The sequence below is a fragment of the Natator depressus genome, chromosome 15 (assembly GCF_965152275.1).
Source record: "Natator depressus isolate rNatDep1 chromosome 15, rNatDep2.hap1, whole genome shotgun sequence".
NCBI lineage: Eukaryota > Metazoa > Chordata > Testudines > Cheloniidae > Natator > Natator depressus.
Window position 1 is genome coordinate 16,482,071 of NC_134248.1, and position 17,178 is coordinate 16,499,248.

General features: G+C 43.1%; 1 protein-coding gene across 18 annotated transcripts in view; it reads right to left on the reverse strand.

Moving 5' to 3' along the window:
• Nucleotides 1-17,178, reverse strand: part of ARVCF (ARVCF delta catenin family member) — a 431,820-nt gene that overhangs the window by 114,487 nt on the left and 300,155 nt on the right. For all 18 annotated transcript variants that reach the window (XM_074972913.1, XM_074972912.1, XM_074972915.1 and 15 more), the window contains one exon: nt 6,003-6,607. In XM_074972913.1, coding sequence (XP_074829014.1) covers nt 6,003-6,607 — 605 coding nt within the window. The remainder of the gene's footprint in view (nt 1-6,002; nt 6,608-17,178) is intronic.

Here is a 17,178-nt window from a genome sequence, read left to right on the forward strand (position 1 = left end):
ACACCCTTACTCAGCTCCCTCCCCCACTCACTCCATCCCCCCTCCCTCTCCCAACCCTCACTCACTCGCTCATTTTCACCAGGCTGGCTGAGGGGCTTGGGGTGTGGGAAGGGGCGAGGGCTCCGGCTAGGGGTGTGGGCTCTGGGGTGGGGCTGGGGATGAGGAGCTTGGAGTTCAGGATAGGGCTCTGGGCTGGGACAGCGTGTTGGGGTGTGGGCTCTGGCTGTGGGTGCAGACTCTCAGGTGGGGCTGGGGATGAGGGGTTTGAGATGTAGGAGAGTGCTCCAGGTTGGGACTGAACTGTTCGGAGGGCAGGAGGGGGATCAGGGCTGGGATGCAGGGTGTGTGTGTGTGACGGCTCCAGATGGAGATGTGGGCTCTAGGGATAAGGGGTTTAGGGTGCAGGAAGGGTTTCTAGGCTGGGGCAGGGGGGTTGAGGTGTGGGGCTGGGGATGAGGGGTTTGGGGGTGTAGGAGGGGGCTTCAGGCTGGGACCGAGGGATTCAGAGGGGGATCAGGGCTGGGGCAGGGAGTTAGGGCGTGGGGGGTGAGAGCTCTGGCTGGGGGTTGCAGGCTCTGGGCTGGGACTGAGGATGAGAGGTTGGGGTGCAGGAGGTTCTCCAAGCTGCGATCAAGGGGTTCGGAGGGCAGGAGGGGGATTAGGGTGGGAAGGGGAGCGGGAGGGGGTTAGGGGTGCAGACTCCAGGCCACGCTTACCTCAGGCAGCTCCCGGAAGCAGCGGCATGTCCCCCCTCTGGCTTCTATGCGGAAGTGTGGCCAGGCAGCTCTGTGTGCTTCCCCAGCTGCAGGCGCCACCCCCGCAGCTCCCATTGACTGCGATTCCTGGCCAATGGGAGCTGCGGAGCTGGCGCTTGGGGCAGGGGTAGGGTGCGGAGCCCCCTGGCTGCCCCTATGTATAGGAGCCAGAGAGAGGACATGCCGCTGCTTCCAGGAGCCGTGTGGAGCCAATACAAACAGGGAGCCTGCCTTAGCCCTGCTGTGCCACCGACCGGCCAGCGGTGCTGACTGGAGCTACCCGGGTCACTTTTCGACACCTGGCAGCCCTAGTTGTTCACTAGTCCAAGTGATAGTGCATGGAGAATTGCACTCATTACCACAGGTCAGGTTTGGAAATTTTTGCACCTGATGCTGTTTATGTTTGTGTTTTACCTCCTTCAAGGGAACGCAAACTAAGTGTTTTGTCATCTACACTCCAGTGTTGGGGACATGGCGTTAATATCAATAACAAAGTTGCCTGAATTCTGAATTTTACAGACCGAGGGGCCCATTCTAAAAATGTGTATGATCCAAACAAACACTCAATATAGAGAGCCAGAATGGCGGACTGACTTTACAAAACACACACAGCCACATGCACAGGAGTGCAAACAAATGGAAAAATTGCCTTTGTACACTCATCTGTATTTGAAGAAGATCTGAATTCCCCCCCCCCGCCCCAATTTATATTCAAATACAACTGATTTAAATTAGGCCAGTGATGAGAGGAGTGCGAGAACACTGTCAATAGCTGGCTGATCGGAGAGTGGATAAAACTTCCACCAACTGGGAAAGGCAATGTGCAGATATAACCCACCTGACTAGGATCCTCTACTTATGGAGTTAGATCACTTCAACACAATGCAGTAGACCTAGATGACTAGCTTTTATCCAAGTTTTCTGGGATGGAATGGGAGTAAGTCCAGTAACTCTGGCACCAGGTATAGATCAAGAAGTTTATTATTTTAAAATCTAGTAACATCTTAATGCAGCAATAGCTGAGAAGAACCTTCATTTAAAAATAAAAAAAAAAAAAAAAAAAAAGTCTTACACTTGGATTTCTGCCATGATCTGGGTAAGCATCCAAACAAGAGTCCAGCTCATTCCCAACTCCACACAATGAAGGAGCAGAAGATGCTGTGGTTTAATGAAATACATAGTGATCTGTTCTCAAGCATTCTATTTCCACATGCTGGCATTATGTTTGTTGTGTGTAATTTATTCCTAGAATTATCTACCTTTACTGAAAATGACATGGGACAAAATAAATCCGCTGGTCTTTTCCAAACTCCAGGGAATATTTGTGGACACCAGAAAAATCGCCACACACAATTAATCCCTGCTCAGGAAATTGGATGTTGGAACTGGAGCAGCATGCGGGTTGGCAAAGCCAGTGCAGATCTGAGGTATTTCTAGAGCATCTATCACAGGCATGTTTCAATTTAACTCACAGATAATACCAAGGTCACTGCCAAATGCAAAAAGTCCTGTGCCTGGTTCAGGCCCAAAGGCACCAGTCTTAAAAGAAGACAATTCAGAAGGGTTAGATTTGTTCCAATTTCCTCCTGTGTACGCAAGGTTTGATAGTTTCTCTTGTGGAAGTGATTAATTCCAGGTCTACTTTGGTTTGGGATCAACCATTCCCCTATTTAACACCCCTTCCCTGGCATTCCTCCGTGAGCAGTACCTTCCCTGCAGGTATTGATGACGATCACTGTATGTCTTGCCCTCATACAACACTGTGCTGAGAGAAATCTCATATGGTGTGTGTTAGGAATAGGCACCACCAACCTCAACCTCCTTTATTCTACCTGCCTGCTAAGATGAATTGCTCACAATGTGCTTTTATCCTTTAATTTTTCCGCTAATTGCGCCACTAGCAACATACATTGCCCTGGGACTTGCCTTCCTCTGAAGGATCAGGTTTGGGTTATTGCCAAAGACTGGATACTAAAAGTGTTATCAGATACTTCCATCACTACTTATTTAGGCCTAAATGGAAAGAGGACTATTTAACATCTCAGGGCCATACAGTGGCCTGTATAAAACGAAGCTTGATCTTGCTCCTATTTCTAGAGAATAAATATCCACAACACAAACTGCCACCACAGTCTGCGACCTTGGGTGATAGTTTTAACGGACAGTCGAAGATTGAATGGCATGAAAACTAACCTGCCATCTTGTCTCAAATTTAAAAAGATCCCTCCCAGTTTTCTTTGAGGCACAATGGTTGAAGCTTCTATTACCATCATCATCCTATTCTATGCATAGAGGACTTCAGCTTCCAGTGCCATCTATTTATTACCTTTTATGGGCACAGTGATGCTGGTAAACCAGGTGCCAGCTCTTGCCAAGTCTGCAGGCACCAGCAGAGCACTGACAAATTCATAGCTGGAAACCAGACCCGCTCATCTATATGTTAATATTGTTCAAGATAGGTGTTAGACTTGTAAGAATGCATTTAGATTCTATAAAATACTTGTAAGTTGCTGCATGCATTAATCTTACTTGAAATGTCTGTATTCCAAGATAAAATATAGGTTTTTTGACCTGGGTTAAGCCCTAAAAAGACATTAAATGCTGATAGATTATTATATCTCTGACACTTTTTGAATCGCAGACAAACTTCTTCATGTATATATGATTGCTTGCTTTAACCTGTAAAAAAACCTCTCATTTCTTTTTCCTACTTTTTAGTTAAATTTATTACAGGCTACCAGTGTTGTCTTTGATAATGACATCTAAGGTACAAATTGATCTGGGGCAAGTGACTGGTCTTTTGGGTCTGGAAGTAGCCTGAATATTTTGCGATTTTTGATATAAGTAAGTGACCATTTATCACTAAGTCCAGCTTGCCTGGATGTCAAGATAGACTGGAAATCTCAAGGGGACTGTCTGTGACTCCATGGTAAGACTGTTTCAGTGATCTAGGAGTTCACATTTGTTACTGGGTTGATGAAATCTAATAGAACATACTGTCAGTTTGGGGTGTCTGCCCTGAGGTTGGCACTCTTGGTCGTGAGCCACTCCAGACAGTCTGACAGGCAGTAACTTTACTTTTAAGATGAAAAGACTAAAGAGAATTAAAAAGCTGTAATCACACACTAATTAACTTTGGGGCTTCATCATTAAACATGAAGCACTATTTATTGTCATTAGCTTCTTATAGATCAAGGGCATACCTGAGATGTAGGTTTAATTGTTTAAATATTTCTTCGAATAGTTGTAAATGTTTAAGAGCAACCATTTTATGAAGTAGCTCTCATTCACTCCTTTTACATTTTCACAAGCTAAACTTTACTGCCACATTCAGATTAATTGCTTGTCAAAGCCCCTTGATCATATGAAATATGGAAAAACAACAAAAGAAATGCAAAACAAAACCTGTAAATTGGTCCTAACAAGACTGCAGTGGAACAGTAAATCAAAGGGATGTTTCAAAACTTTTGAAAATGCAAAATTGATAGGTTCTAAGAGAGTATTTATTCATCCTGCATACAGTTTGCAAAATGGCAACAAAAATTGAAGTCCCCTGTTGCCTGACTGCTTTTAACAAGGGCTATAAAATAAAATTTTGCCTCAAGGTAACAGAGAGGTTATTCGAGTTTGGTAGATCAATCAATATTTCAGTACCCATCAACTGCCAGATTAGTGTTCATTTCAACCCCCAATGTATGCAAGTGTGTGAGAGAGAGAGAGAGAGAGAGAGTTAGCCTGCGAGACTGCAGGCTTGCATCATATAGAATTTCCAGAAGCTCCTGTACAGCTCTGCCTTCTTTTCTTTTTTCTCTTTTTCATTTGTTGGTGCCAGTTTGGTGGCATTTGCTTGTGTGTCTTCAGAAGGAATCTCCAATGGAGGGATCAATGGAACTAGATCCAGGTTACTGTACTCAAGATTTTAACTTACTTTAAATGATAAATAATGGAAATTAAGCAGACATCTTCATAGACGGACCAGGCTTGTATTCTAACTAGATCAACCCGGGGGGGGACACAACAAATGAGAAATTATATGTCATAGCTAGAAATGACACACGCTTTCAAGGTTTAGAAAGCCAATGAGTGATTTCAACTGGAAAGAAATCCCTTGCTCACAAGCACTATTTTTCTCACAAGAACCAGTTCCTGCAAGCCTGATGTGGATGACAGAAGTTCCAGAATGCTTAGCAAAATGTGAGCTGTGACAGAAAGCAGAACATCTCCCAGGAAAGTGGTTAGAGCAGAAGTAATCTGTGACTTGCCTCTCTAGTTGTGTTAAGGGTAATACATATGTTGTCTTCTTCCCTTCTTGTGGTTTGACACTACTAAATAATGGCCCAATTTACATGCACTTCCTATGAAGTGCTGAGCACCCTTATCTCCCAGCTGGGTTCAACTGGGAGCAGAGCGTGCTGCATGTCTCACCAGATTATACTTATTAGAAGCGGTATTCCTTCAGCAACATGGAATGACAGGCCCTAAGCCTCTTAGAACTGTAACCAGAGAACTGTTAATTTTAACATTCCTGTTTGGCAGATAGATACATTCGGGCCCTGCAAAATTCTCACAAATGTACTAGCCCATTTTCCCCGTGGTACTGGATGGGAAGACAACACAATATCGTCACAAAAACTCTCTCTTTACAAATAAAAATGCAACATAGCCCTTGGTAAGTGTCAGCACTTTCTCTTTCTAAATATAATCTAAAACGAAGCTGCCCTGCAATTTGGGGAAAGGATCCTTGCACACAGAGCATATATCATTTTTCACATAGTGCTTGGTGACTTATGTATTGCAGGGTCTCTATCTGGTTTGTGCTAAACAAGCTGGTCTTCCCTAGGAAAGCCCACTGACTCATGAGAGCCAACTTTTCTCCAAAGGGGCCCACTCAAACTCCCTGTCCCTCAGGATTCCAGGGAAGGGCTGTAAGAGCATTGACTGGGAGACACCAAATTCCTTTGGGAAAGTCATCTCCACACCCAGAATCAGAATTAAAAATTGGAAACCCAAGCTAGAGTTTTACACTCTTTTTTTTTTTTTTTTTGCTTACGTTAAGTAATTTTGATTTCTTGTGATTATAAAAGGTTAGCTGTTCATGGAAAGACTACACTGATTGCAACTGTGCCTGTTTTTGCTGCTCAGTCATTCCAGAAGTTTATGCAGACTATTAGAGGTTAATATTTTATGCTTAAAATAAATCACTAAAATAACTGCAGAGAGGATAGCAAACATTCGGCAGGATTTTACCTTCCTTTGTGAGGTCTCCCCCTCTCAGGCACCCCTGCAGATGTCCTTCGGTTCACTGTGGAGTAATCTGGGTCCAGTTCATACCCTTCATCATCTACCCCAAGGCTGCGGTTATCGTCCTCCAGCCCATAAGGCTCTGGCTGGAAACGTTCTGGCTGGGAGCGATTCAAGTCAACGTTGCTGCCTGTTGGCACTTGGGGCTGGGCGATGGGACCATAGTTATCCCTTCTGCTTGGCAAGGTGAAACTACCATCCTCTGGCCGGTAACTGTTTCCTGGCATGTAAGCATAGCGAGGACGGTAGTTGATGCCACGGGACAAGCTGCCATAATTGTCAGCTAGGTCTCCGTAGCCATCGTGGCTGATAAAAGGGCGATACTGGCTATCATGGCCATCGGGATAAGAATCGTAGCTATTGTAAGATCTGGTCAACGTGGACGAAGCTTGTGGTGTGATGTAACGCTCGCCATTCTTCATGTATCTTCTGTCTATTGAATCTGTGTAGCTGCCCATGGGAGAGGAGCTGTCCATTACAGGCAGGCCATCAGGCCCCAGGGGGACCTGGCGTACTGTTCTAGTGGTGACTGTTTTGACCATTTTTGTGACCTGTGAAGCAGAAACCAATACAGATGTTAACGTTTTCCTTCTGTCTGGCTCCACGTTTTAGGATGAGTACAAGGGAAATTCCTCGTGAGGAGATCTAAAACTAGACTAGAAAAGACACTAGAAAACATACTGCAAATGAAATCCTGGCAGGCAGTAGGTTACCTAACTGACTTATAAAATTCCATATCAGCCTTAGGATGCTGTTTTAGCAATTAGAAAATTGAGCTTATATAAAGGTGGAGAGTCAAAGGGGACAGAATTTAAGGTTGTTAATATTCTAGTTACAAATAATACAACCTTTTCTCCCTTAAGCTCCACTCCTCTACCCCTCATACCGAACCCCGACAAAAAACCATTGACTGCTCTCCGTTAACGCTGGTGGCAATCTAAAATAACGCCATGTAAGACTGTCATTATTGCAGCCATCCCAAACTGTACCTATCTAGATCACCTTTTGCAGAGTTTCAGACACTTCTATTGAAGTTATGTTTATGCACAGTATTACTTTTTGTTTTCATATGATTTTTTCCTCCTTATAAATCCTGTTTATTCCAACCTCAAGTGGGTTTAGACTGTTTGGGTATTTCACTCTGATCATCCAAAGACATGAAAAAATAAATACAAGGAGACCAAAAGAGTCAAAGGTGTAAACGTGACCCAGTCACAGCCCAACATTAAACAATGTTAAGCGAGGTTCAGGGTTTGGCATTCAGAAATTTCACCCAATGTAGTACTATGGCCGACACACTAGGAACCTTCATTAAAGATACAGAAAACACTTTATGTTTCAAATGCCTTAACTATTAAATAAAGCTTTCATTTTAACAACATCTCTTCTTCTCTTTAGTTGGAGAGAGTATTTAGAACAGGGGTGGGCAAACTTTTTGGCCTGAGGGCCACATCTGGGAATAGAAGTTGTATGGAGGGCCAAGAAAGCACACAAAATTGGGGTTGGGGTGTGAGAGGGCTCTGCTTGGCGGTGCGAGCTCTGGGGTGGAGCTGGGGATAAGGAGTTTGGGATAGAGGAGGGTGCTCGGGGCTGGGATTGAGGGGTTAGGAAGGCAGGAGGGGTAGGAGTGCGGGAAGGGGTGCAGGTTCTGGCTGGGGGTGTGAGCTCTGGGGTGAGGCTGGGATGAGCCGTTTGGGGTGCAGGGTGCTCCGGACTGGGATCAAGGGGTATGAAGAGCAGGAGGGGGACCAGGGGTTGGGGCATGTGGAGAGGCTCAGGGATGCAGGCTCCAAGCGGCGCTTACCTCAAGCAACTCCCAGAGCAGTGGCATGTTTCTTTCTCCAGCTCCTAGGCAGAGGCGCTGCCAGGTGGCTCTGCATGGTGCCCCATCTACAGGCACCGCCCCTGCAGCTCCTATTGGAGCACGGGAGGGGGCCATTGGTGCATGTAGGAGCCGGAGTGGGGCCTTGCCGTGGCTTCCAGGAGCCGCGTGGTGCGGCCCCGACCCAGTGCCCCGGCTGGAGTGCCGGAGCAGGGCAAGCCCCAGACCCCAGACCCCACTCCCCAGTGGGAGTTCGCAGGCCGGTTTAAAATGGTTCGTGGCCTGCATCCGGCCCGCAGGCGGTAGTTTGCCCACCCCTGATTTAGAAGGAAAAATTACTTTGTCAGACAGTCTCTTTGATGGTATTAAAGATGGTAATAATGGTCCTTTTGGGAGAAAGAGAAAAAGTTAATTGAGATAGGCTAGAGCTATCATTGCTGTTTTTGTTGAAGTCCAATCTTATTTCCTATAAGACAAAACAAGATCAACATGCATAAAGGGGTCAGGAATAGAACAGCAAAGATAGAAAACACAGTTTCTGTCTCTGGAGTTGACTAATTTACAACCTCATTGCTGAAAACAGCAGGCACATCACATGGTCTTGTCTTAGCCACCCTGAGACCTGACAAACTTATACCAGCTTCCAGCTGTTTAAGGCATTGCATCAGCTGCCTCTTTCTGGTCACAGGCTTACTGCTGCATTGCAAAAATATAGTCTTGCTACCTGCAGTAGCAAGTGGCTAATATACACTATTTTAAAGCTATGCTAGCACAAGGAAGATATTGTTGCTCATATAAGGAGGTTATAGAGTAACGTAATTTCTGTCATTAGAAACACTGGGGTGAGAGGGAGAATACACTAGCTTATATTACCCGTTGGAAAAGAACAAAAATAAATGAGAGATTTTTTAAACCAAATATTAGAAACTATGGAGAGAGAGTTAAAAGGATAAGTGTAAGTATGTTATACTTTGCTTAATCTAAACTGCATAATGCTGTACGTACATGGAGTAAAATAGCAGATATTAAATCTGTTTCTGGTATGTTCAATGGCTCAGAAGCCCACATTGAGAGATTTTGATTTACAGCCTTTGATTAAAAAAATATCGATCACTGACCAGATTAGCCAAGCCACTGTTAAAACAATCCTAGAGCACATCTTTTGAAGCAGCTCCAGACATATCCTCCAGCCAGATGTTTTGACACAAAGTGTGAACAGGAAAATTTCACCCAAACAGCATTTTCCCCAGAGACATCTGCAGTCAAATGATACTTCAGCCTAATGAAATAATGAAGTCCTGTACGTCTGTAAAATGGCAAGAATGGCTCCCCACCAACAGCATAATTAAACAGCATCATGAACCAAATATCAACGTGATCTTTTCTGTCATTAGGACAAGAGCTGAAGGAAATTCCTCCAGCATCCTGAGGGTTTGCCTTAGTAATTAGTGTCCTCCCTGCAGCTTAGTCTATTTTTGTGTTCTGGTAAGCTAAAAGAAAGAGAACCACACCTAAAAGAGAAATAATAGTATCACTGAATTAATAGGATCTGGCCGTTCATTTTTTGTTTCATGGTATTTGCACAACACAATCAGAAGTTTTATGTATTAACATCAGCGTCATCCAATAAAAGGAGCTTCTACAAAAAAAAGAGAGCATGGGTTAAAATAAGTACTGCAAATAACTTAGGGAGCTGTTAGTATCTGGATATGAAAGTAAGAAGTACCATCCTCTCCAACTCCAAACTCAAAACTATATTAAAGTGCTAGAAAACAATCTCTCAGGGTTGGTGCATGCGGGGACTTTTCTATAGCAGCAAGACACAACGTTACAGTTTTTGGTAGCCTTGAATTTTCAGAGCAGAATCCAGGAACAAGATACAGTGAGAGAGAGGTTTAAAGTAGTTTTAAAAAGATTTCTGCATACTGAAAGACAGCAAGGGCAATCCTACTGGGTGCAAAAAGTGGGGTCCCCTCTTTTTAGCTCTCCTAAGAACATAAATAGCAACTCTACGCTCACAAAACTTTTACTCTCTGCATTATTAAACACAAGTCAGGTAGCATCCTAGAACGCTGATTTGTGTTTTTAAGAGTCCTGTTGCCACATGTGTGCAATTTCTGTTTGTAATGTTTAATTTATTCCTAAAATTATCAACATCAGACACAATGTGAGACAGCCAATACATGCATGGGTGGGCTATGACTACAGCACAAAAAGTGGGAAACAGGTTTTGATCCACAGAACAGAAGATCCTTGGTACCAAAAGAAAAAAAGAAGGGCGGGGGGGGGGGAGGTTATGCAGAGGGAAGAGGACACAATGAACATCCACATCTGCCAAAAAAATTCCATTGTCAATTCTGTTGGAGCTGGTCTAATTTCCCCCTTCACGTTCATTTTTTTGCTGCAGAACGAAATAATTCTTATTTGGAAGACAAAAGAAAATGGCATTTGTTTTTCTCTAGCAAAGCTGCTTGCAAAGCTTCTGTAAAAAATTAAGATCCAAAATTATTTTATATATTTAAGGTTACAACCAAAACATTTTAAAATCAGCTCTTCAGCAACTTATTATGCATTATTGAGTATGTGTGTTAAGGTAGCATTTAGAGGTCTCAGCCAAGATTGGTAGGTATCCTGCTGGTACCCGACATACATTAGTGTCCCCAGGGGTATTTTGATCTTTGAAATAAGCACATGTACAATGTTACATACTCTATGTCTTTTGTCTGTTAGAGCCATAATGCCCATAGCACCGTTTTAGAATAGTTACATAAATAATTATAATGTGTCTGCTAGTCATGCAAACCATCCTAGACCCCAGAAGGCAACCACCATGTGGAAGCAGATTAAACATAATGGTGCTAGCACAATTTCAACCCCAGTGTTTGCCAAAAGCCATGTGATTCCCAACCAACACCTGAAAGAATTGGGACATCCAGAAAGACCCTGTACAGATCAACCAAAAGGAACATTCTTCCATTTGTGCATTAATGTCAATCTTTATCTTAGCATAACCAGTGGTAAAATAATGAAAAATCAAGGTGGTTCTCTCTGTACAGGATCTATTTCCAGAGAAGGGATAACAGGAGTTTCTACTAGTATCTCTGTCACAGGGAGGAAGTGCATCTAGTGATTGTTTTAACACCTTTTCTCACCTGCAGCACAATGAAAGGAAGCTTTTAGAAACAACTAGTCAGAACACAAAGCAAGTTCCATTTATTAGGCTTCTAATCAAGAAAAAACCCAAAACAAACAAACAAACAAAAAAAAAAACAATCCTCACTGCAGGAAATTTAACTCAATGGACTGTTTCATCCATATTCCCTTCAGGGACACAGCCAGAGTTGACAGGCTGATAATGTAGCAAGATCCTCTCCTTATATATTTTTGTTCCCTTGATACGAATACACTAATAAAGACTAAAAGCCATCCCGATTGACATCTACCACATGCTGCACCTTTTATTCTAAAGGATGCCAAAGCTCTTCACAGACCACGGGCCCAACCTAGCACAATACTTACTGGCCCAAACAGTCCCATTAAATTCAACGGGACTCCTCATCTGAACCACTGATTTTTCAGTTCGATGGATGAACAGACTAGATTTGGCTTGTTTCAAACAAACTGAATTTTGTTTCGTTTTTCTTGATACCGAAGAAGTTTTGTTCGGGTCCCATGAAACGTTTCATTTTAACATTTTAGAAATGTCATTTTGAAATGAATCTTGAACCATTTCAACTTTTGGTTTTTTTCGTCTGAAACTATTTGCTGAATTTGACCCAAAACTTGCATTTTTCAGCAGATTTACTAATAAACTGAAGAACTTTGCCTAACTCTATTTCTAAGTTTCTGCAAGATCAGGCCCTATATACATACATATACACTTTACCAACCACTGCAACACAGTTCCCTCTGTGGTAGACATGGTTTAACAAGCCATAGTAGCATTATGTAACATTTCGGAGCAGGAAGTGAAGAATCAGTACCCTTAATCAACTGAAAGTATATCCTCAGTCCTCTTAAGAAAAATAGAGATATTCCACACATTTGCGAGTAGCGAAAGAATGGAGAAAACAGGTGAGCACACTGTGCATGATGAGCAGAACTGCCACAGCATTGGACTTGTTACTGGTCAGCCAACTGTTCAACTCTTATCCTGGAAGGTCTACAATTTGTATTATGGGAATGCCTAAAGGCTCCACCCAGGAAGACACTCTCTGATACACTCAAATGTAGTTTTTGGATGGATTACCTAGTCTAGAAGTTCTCAGCCTTTTCCATACTGTGACTCCATGGTACATCAGAAAAAAGACTTTGGGACAATTCTTCATAAAGAGAGGGTGGTTTCAGCTCCCTAGAGCTTGTTCACAATCCCCAGGCTGAGAATTGCTGATCTAATCTAGGTTAGATTTAAATTAAAGCGAGGGTAGAATTTTCAAAAGTGCCTAAACCCCATTTTCAAAAGGTATTTGGGTATTGCTCTGCTCAGCGTTGACTTAGGAAGTCTAACAATCATTGCCAAAAAGGAATTCCTAAATTACTTTCAAATATGAGCTTTAGGCTTCCTAAATTAGGGCATGCCTAAAAGATGAGTTAGTGTGAAGCAAACTGGGATGAAAATCTACAACACTCCCATGTGCCCCACACTCAGCTGACCACGTGAACCCTGCTGTTGTGCACTTAAAGTCCCTTCGTGTGCTGTCCACATGAACAGCTAGTGCACAGCATGCTGGAGCGCTGTAGATTTACATCTGAGCTTACCATACAATAAGCATTCACGCCAACCTCCCTGTGGGCACCTTTGAAATTGTATTTCAAATCCAGCGAGATAATATTTTTTTTAAATGAAAATGTCAATTAAATTGTGTATTTGTCAGCCTTGACACTATTTACAAGGTGACAATTTTTGATATTTAATTTGAGGCCTATGTAGTATAGCAATATTTCCTCCAGTTCTCTTTCTGGAAATGCATTTGCCAACAGAACCCAACGGAAACATTTATACTTCAAAAACCTGCATGCTTTTCTTTCCTGCCTTGAAGTCACAGGAACAGCAAATGAGAAAAACTGGGAAAAAAAAAAAAAAAAAAACCAAACGACTGCAATTATTGGAAATGACCCCAAATTAGAGGTGATTGGATAGATAAGCTCAGAGTGCATATTAGCTCCTCAAAGCATGTGAAGTGCAAACATTAATACAGAGAAAGATCCTATCACGATTTTGTTTAAACGGCTTGCCTGTGTACAAATGAAGCCACTTGATTAAGTAGTGCCTATAATGCCTACATTCCATGTTGTGGGGTTTAAAAAAAAAAACAAAACGAAAAAAAACAGCTCAGATTAAATATTTTATAGAAACTGACAGGACAAGAGAGAGTTTGCTGAAATTGTGTCATAAAATAGAAACAGGAAAGAAGGAAGAATTCAAGGACAAAAACACTGACATTTCCAAGTGCTTATTTTTGAACTATAGACTGTAAAATTATCAGGCCAAATGGGTTCAAGGCTTTACCTTTCTGTTAAATGCTGGGTAAGAACCGACCCTGCACAGTTTCAAAAAGGCGGTTCAAACTTTCCCCCTCTTCCACTTAAACTTGACATTTTCAGAGAGGCCTAAGCGAGTGAAGTACTCTACTCCCACTGAAACTCATTCCAGCTGCAGTGCCTACCTCCCCTTAAAGCCCTTTCAAAAAACTCTCCTTAAGTGTATGGCTGTACTGTGGAGCTAAGTGGCACCTCAGGAATCTAGGGCTTAAATCACAAGCACTTTCAATCCCCACAATGGGAGGAGCAGGTATTCCATCCCTTTGCAAGATCAGGCCCCTGGTGAGCACTGAAAAGCATGAGGCAGAGTGTGTATGTTCTCAATGGATGGCTTTTATTTTTAAACACAAAAACCAAACAAAGAAGCCTATCTAAAAACATAGGTACATTGTTTTATGCAAAAAGAGGATCAAAATCTCTCTTGGAAAGCATTTAGCATTCCAATACATAGGAGAATAAATATCCAGAAATGGAGAAAAGAACATTTTATATATATCTAAAACCCCACAGAAATAATTTGGCTTACTTTATTCAGTGCTCTTCAACCACTTAAGAACAGGCTTCATTTAATCTGCCGCAGTGTTCCTATGCTAGAAACTAAATGTGGTAGCTTCCTCCCCAAGGTGACCTTCACTGTTTTAATGTTCTAGATATTTGCCTTCCAGGAGAGACTGTAAAGTTGAGATGGAGTATATTGGATACATCCTTTGTGCCATGAATGATATGCAAAGACCAAGCCAGCAAGGTACGTACACTAAACAAAGAGAAATAGTTTGGAGAGCAATCACAGAAAGTACATTTCAAAATGTGGAATGAAGGGAGGTGTTCTCCATTTAAAAGATGGCAATTATTGAGTTCTATTAACCCTTCTTCTTAACACAACTCACCGCAATAGGAAGTTTTAAAGAGAAGAAGCAGAAGAAAGGAAAAGCACAATGTCAAATTTCAGTGCCTCTGAGTTGAGGCTATTTACTTTAATTATACTTTGAAAAAGACAGTAACATATTATGGCCTTGAAACAACAGGTATAAAAGAAAGCACAAGGGAACAGTTTTGTGCAGGAGCATTCACATTTACATCAGCCACTACATTTTAATTCTAGCCCTAAGTCTCAAATGCAAAATTAAAGTGAATAAAGCCTTCAACTACCGGAAGGGGGGTTCCAAAGAGGATGGAGCTAGGCTGTTTTCAGTGGTGGTAGCTGACAGACCAAGAAGCAATGGTCTCAAGTTGCAGTGGGGGAGGTCTAGGCCGGATATTAGGAAACACTACTTCACTAGGAGGGTGGTGAAGCATGGAATGGGTTACCTAGGGAGGTGGTGGAATCTCCATCCTTAGAGGTTTTTAAGGCCCAGCTCGACAAAGCCCTGGCTGGGATGATTTAGTTGGGGTTGTTCCTGCTTTGAGCAGGGGGTTGGATTAGATGACCTCCTGAGGTCTCTTCCACCCCTAATCTTCTATGATTCTATGAAAAGGAATCGAAAACCTAAAAGTTAAAATGCACTCTCGATCTGTGGAACCCAAAAGCATGTTCTAAATAGCACATCAAATTAAGTAATACCAGCGTGAGTTAGTCATGCCAGTCTCAGAAACACAGCCAAAGTGGCCTCTGAAGAGGTATCCAAAGGTAGGAAGTGGGACCCTGGAAAGCTCCTTGAATGCATTTGGCTGGTGGAGGAGCAGATCATTTGGTTCTCTGGTCTTTAAGACACTGCATTCAGCATAATAGTCAACCTGGCACTGCTGCTCCCTTGAAAGAAAATCTGATTGGGGGAAGTGGCTGGCAAGGCACTTCCCAGAAGAACATTCCCTGCTGTGAGGGTGAAAGGAAGCCTTGCCCTAGGTATGAGGGCTCAGCCTAAGGCAAAGAACAAAGGGTTGTAGTTTGGAAAAAACATGTTAACTACTGCAAGCTCACTGGCAATCAATTAACTCCAGGTAAAAAGCCTAGTGTAGACATACCCTGAAGCTCCTGTCTGATGGAGGAAGGCATCAGAGCCTGCAGTTGGAGACCTACATGGGGGGGGGGGGAGGAGGGAAATGGGGCAGAACTGAACTGGCGACTGATGGTTTGTCTGGAAATCTAGAGGGAAATTGATTGGATCATGGGAGGAAAATAGGTATGTAAAGCGGAACATGATCTGTGCCAGTGCATGGTCGGAGTAAAGTCGCAGATGAGGGAAGGGTGAAATTGGGCTAGAGCCCATTCTGCATAGCATTGCAGGGGGGAGGGAATTGCAAGGGAAGGTAATGAGCTCCTGGCTGACAGGTGTGGGGAGCGGGATGTAGAGCATGTATATATAGACATAAAACAGGAACCATGTCAATTTTTAATACCACTTTTATTAAAGTAATGCATTAAACATTACATAAAATAGATTTAACGTTTGTGTGTCTGAAGACAGTCCTAATTCTAGTTTATGAAATACTGTTCTTTTAAAAGCGATGCAAAAAAGTGAGTGCACACTTTAAGCAGGGCTAGAGTCACTGTTTTAAGCCGCTGGGGTGACAGCAACTCCTTAGGAATCTTGCTAGTGGTAGTTTTCTAGGGGGGTGCACTAAATTAGCATATCCATACGCTGCCATATCCTCTCCCCATCCAACACCACGCTCACCTGGGGAGTTGCATTGGCCATCAGGGAGCTCCCTAACACAGGGGAAGGTTAACAATTCCTTGCACTGCTGCAAGCACTCCCTCCAGCCTGATTTTCCGCTGCCAGGAGTCCTGGGCCAGGATGTGTGAAAGCCGCTCTAAGTGAATCTATGTCAGCTTTTCATTATTATTTTATTACTGTAGTACTCAGCGTATGCGCAATGTGCCCAGCCATTTGATGGTGTCATCATCAGCCAGGTGGAGAGCAGGCAGTCTGTTGTCAAAACAAGTGGGCACTCATCAAGGATATGTGACAGTCTGAATTGACCGCAGCTGCATCACGGGTCATTAGAAAACCCCCGTTTAAAGAGACTGGCCACACAGTTGCCCTGTCCCGTTCAAAACCTGTTCCGAGATGACCACAGGTGCCTTGGTAGATTAAACCCTGGTGGACAGATGGCTGGGTCAGTGACAAGAGAGCAATTAACAACGGTCATCACTGACCAGTTGTTGCGCCAAACAGATTCCACTGTCGCAAATGACCACAAAGGGCATCGCGAAGACAGGTGAGCTGGCGGGTGGTACTATCGTTGTGCCCATTGCTCTAGTATCTAAGCCCTTCACATTCTTTAATGTATTCATCCTCACCGTGTGAGAAGGGGAAGTCCCATTATTTCCGACTGAGGCACAGAGAGACGGACTGACTTGTCACAAGTCACACAGGAGGCCTGCGGTAGAGCAGGGAATCGAACCTCGGTCTCTGGAGTCCCAGGCTAGTATCTAAACCTCTGGGAGGAAGGACAGTCTATGGTACAAGACTGGGAGTCAGAAGATCTGGAATCTGCCACACACTTCCTGTGTGACTGTGCCTCATCTGTGCAATGGGGACAGTACTTCCACACCTCACAGAGGTAACCATGAAACCAATTTCTTTGAGAGATGCTCAGATACTGCAATAACGGGAGCTATAAAAACACCTAACTAGAATAATGCCAATCAACTTCCAGAGCAAAGCACTACAAATGAACTGCAACTCTGTCTCCATTTTTGCATTTGCTACCAAGCCAACTATAAGCTGAAGACCACTTGGATTTCTAAGTGGCTGTTAAAATCTAAAGCATATTAAAATATAGAATTAAAAAGTATACACTTTCAAAAGATAACTG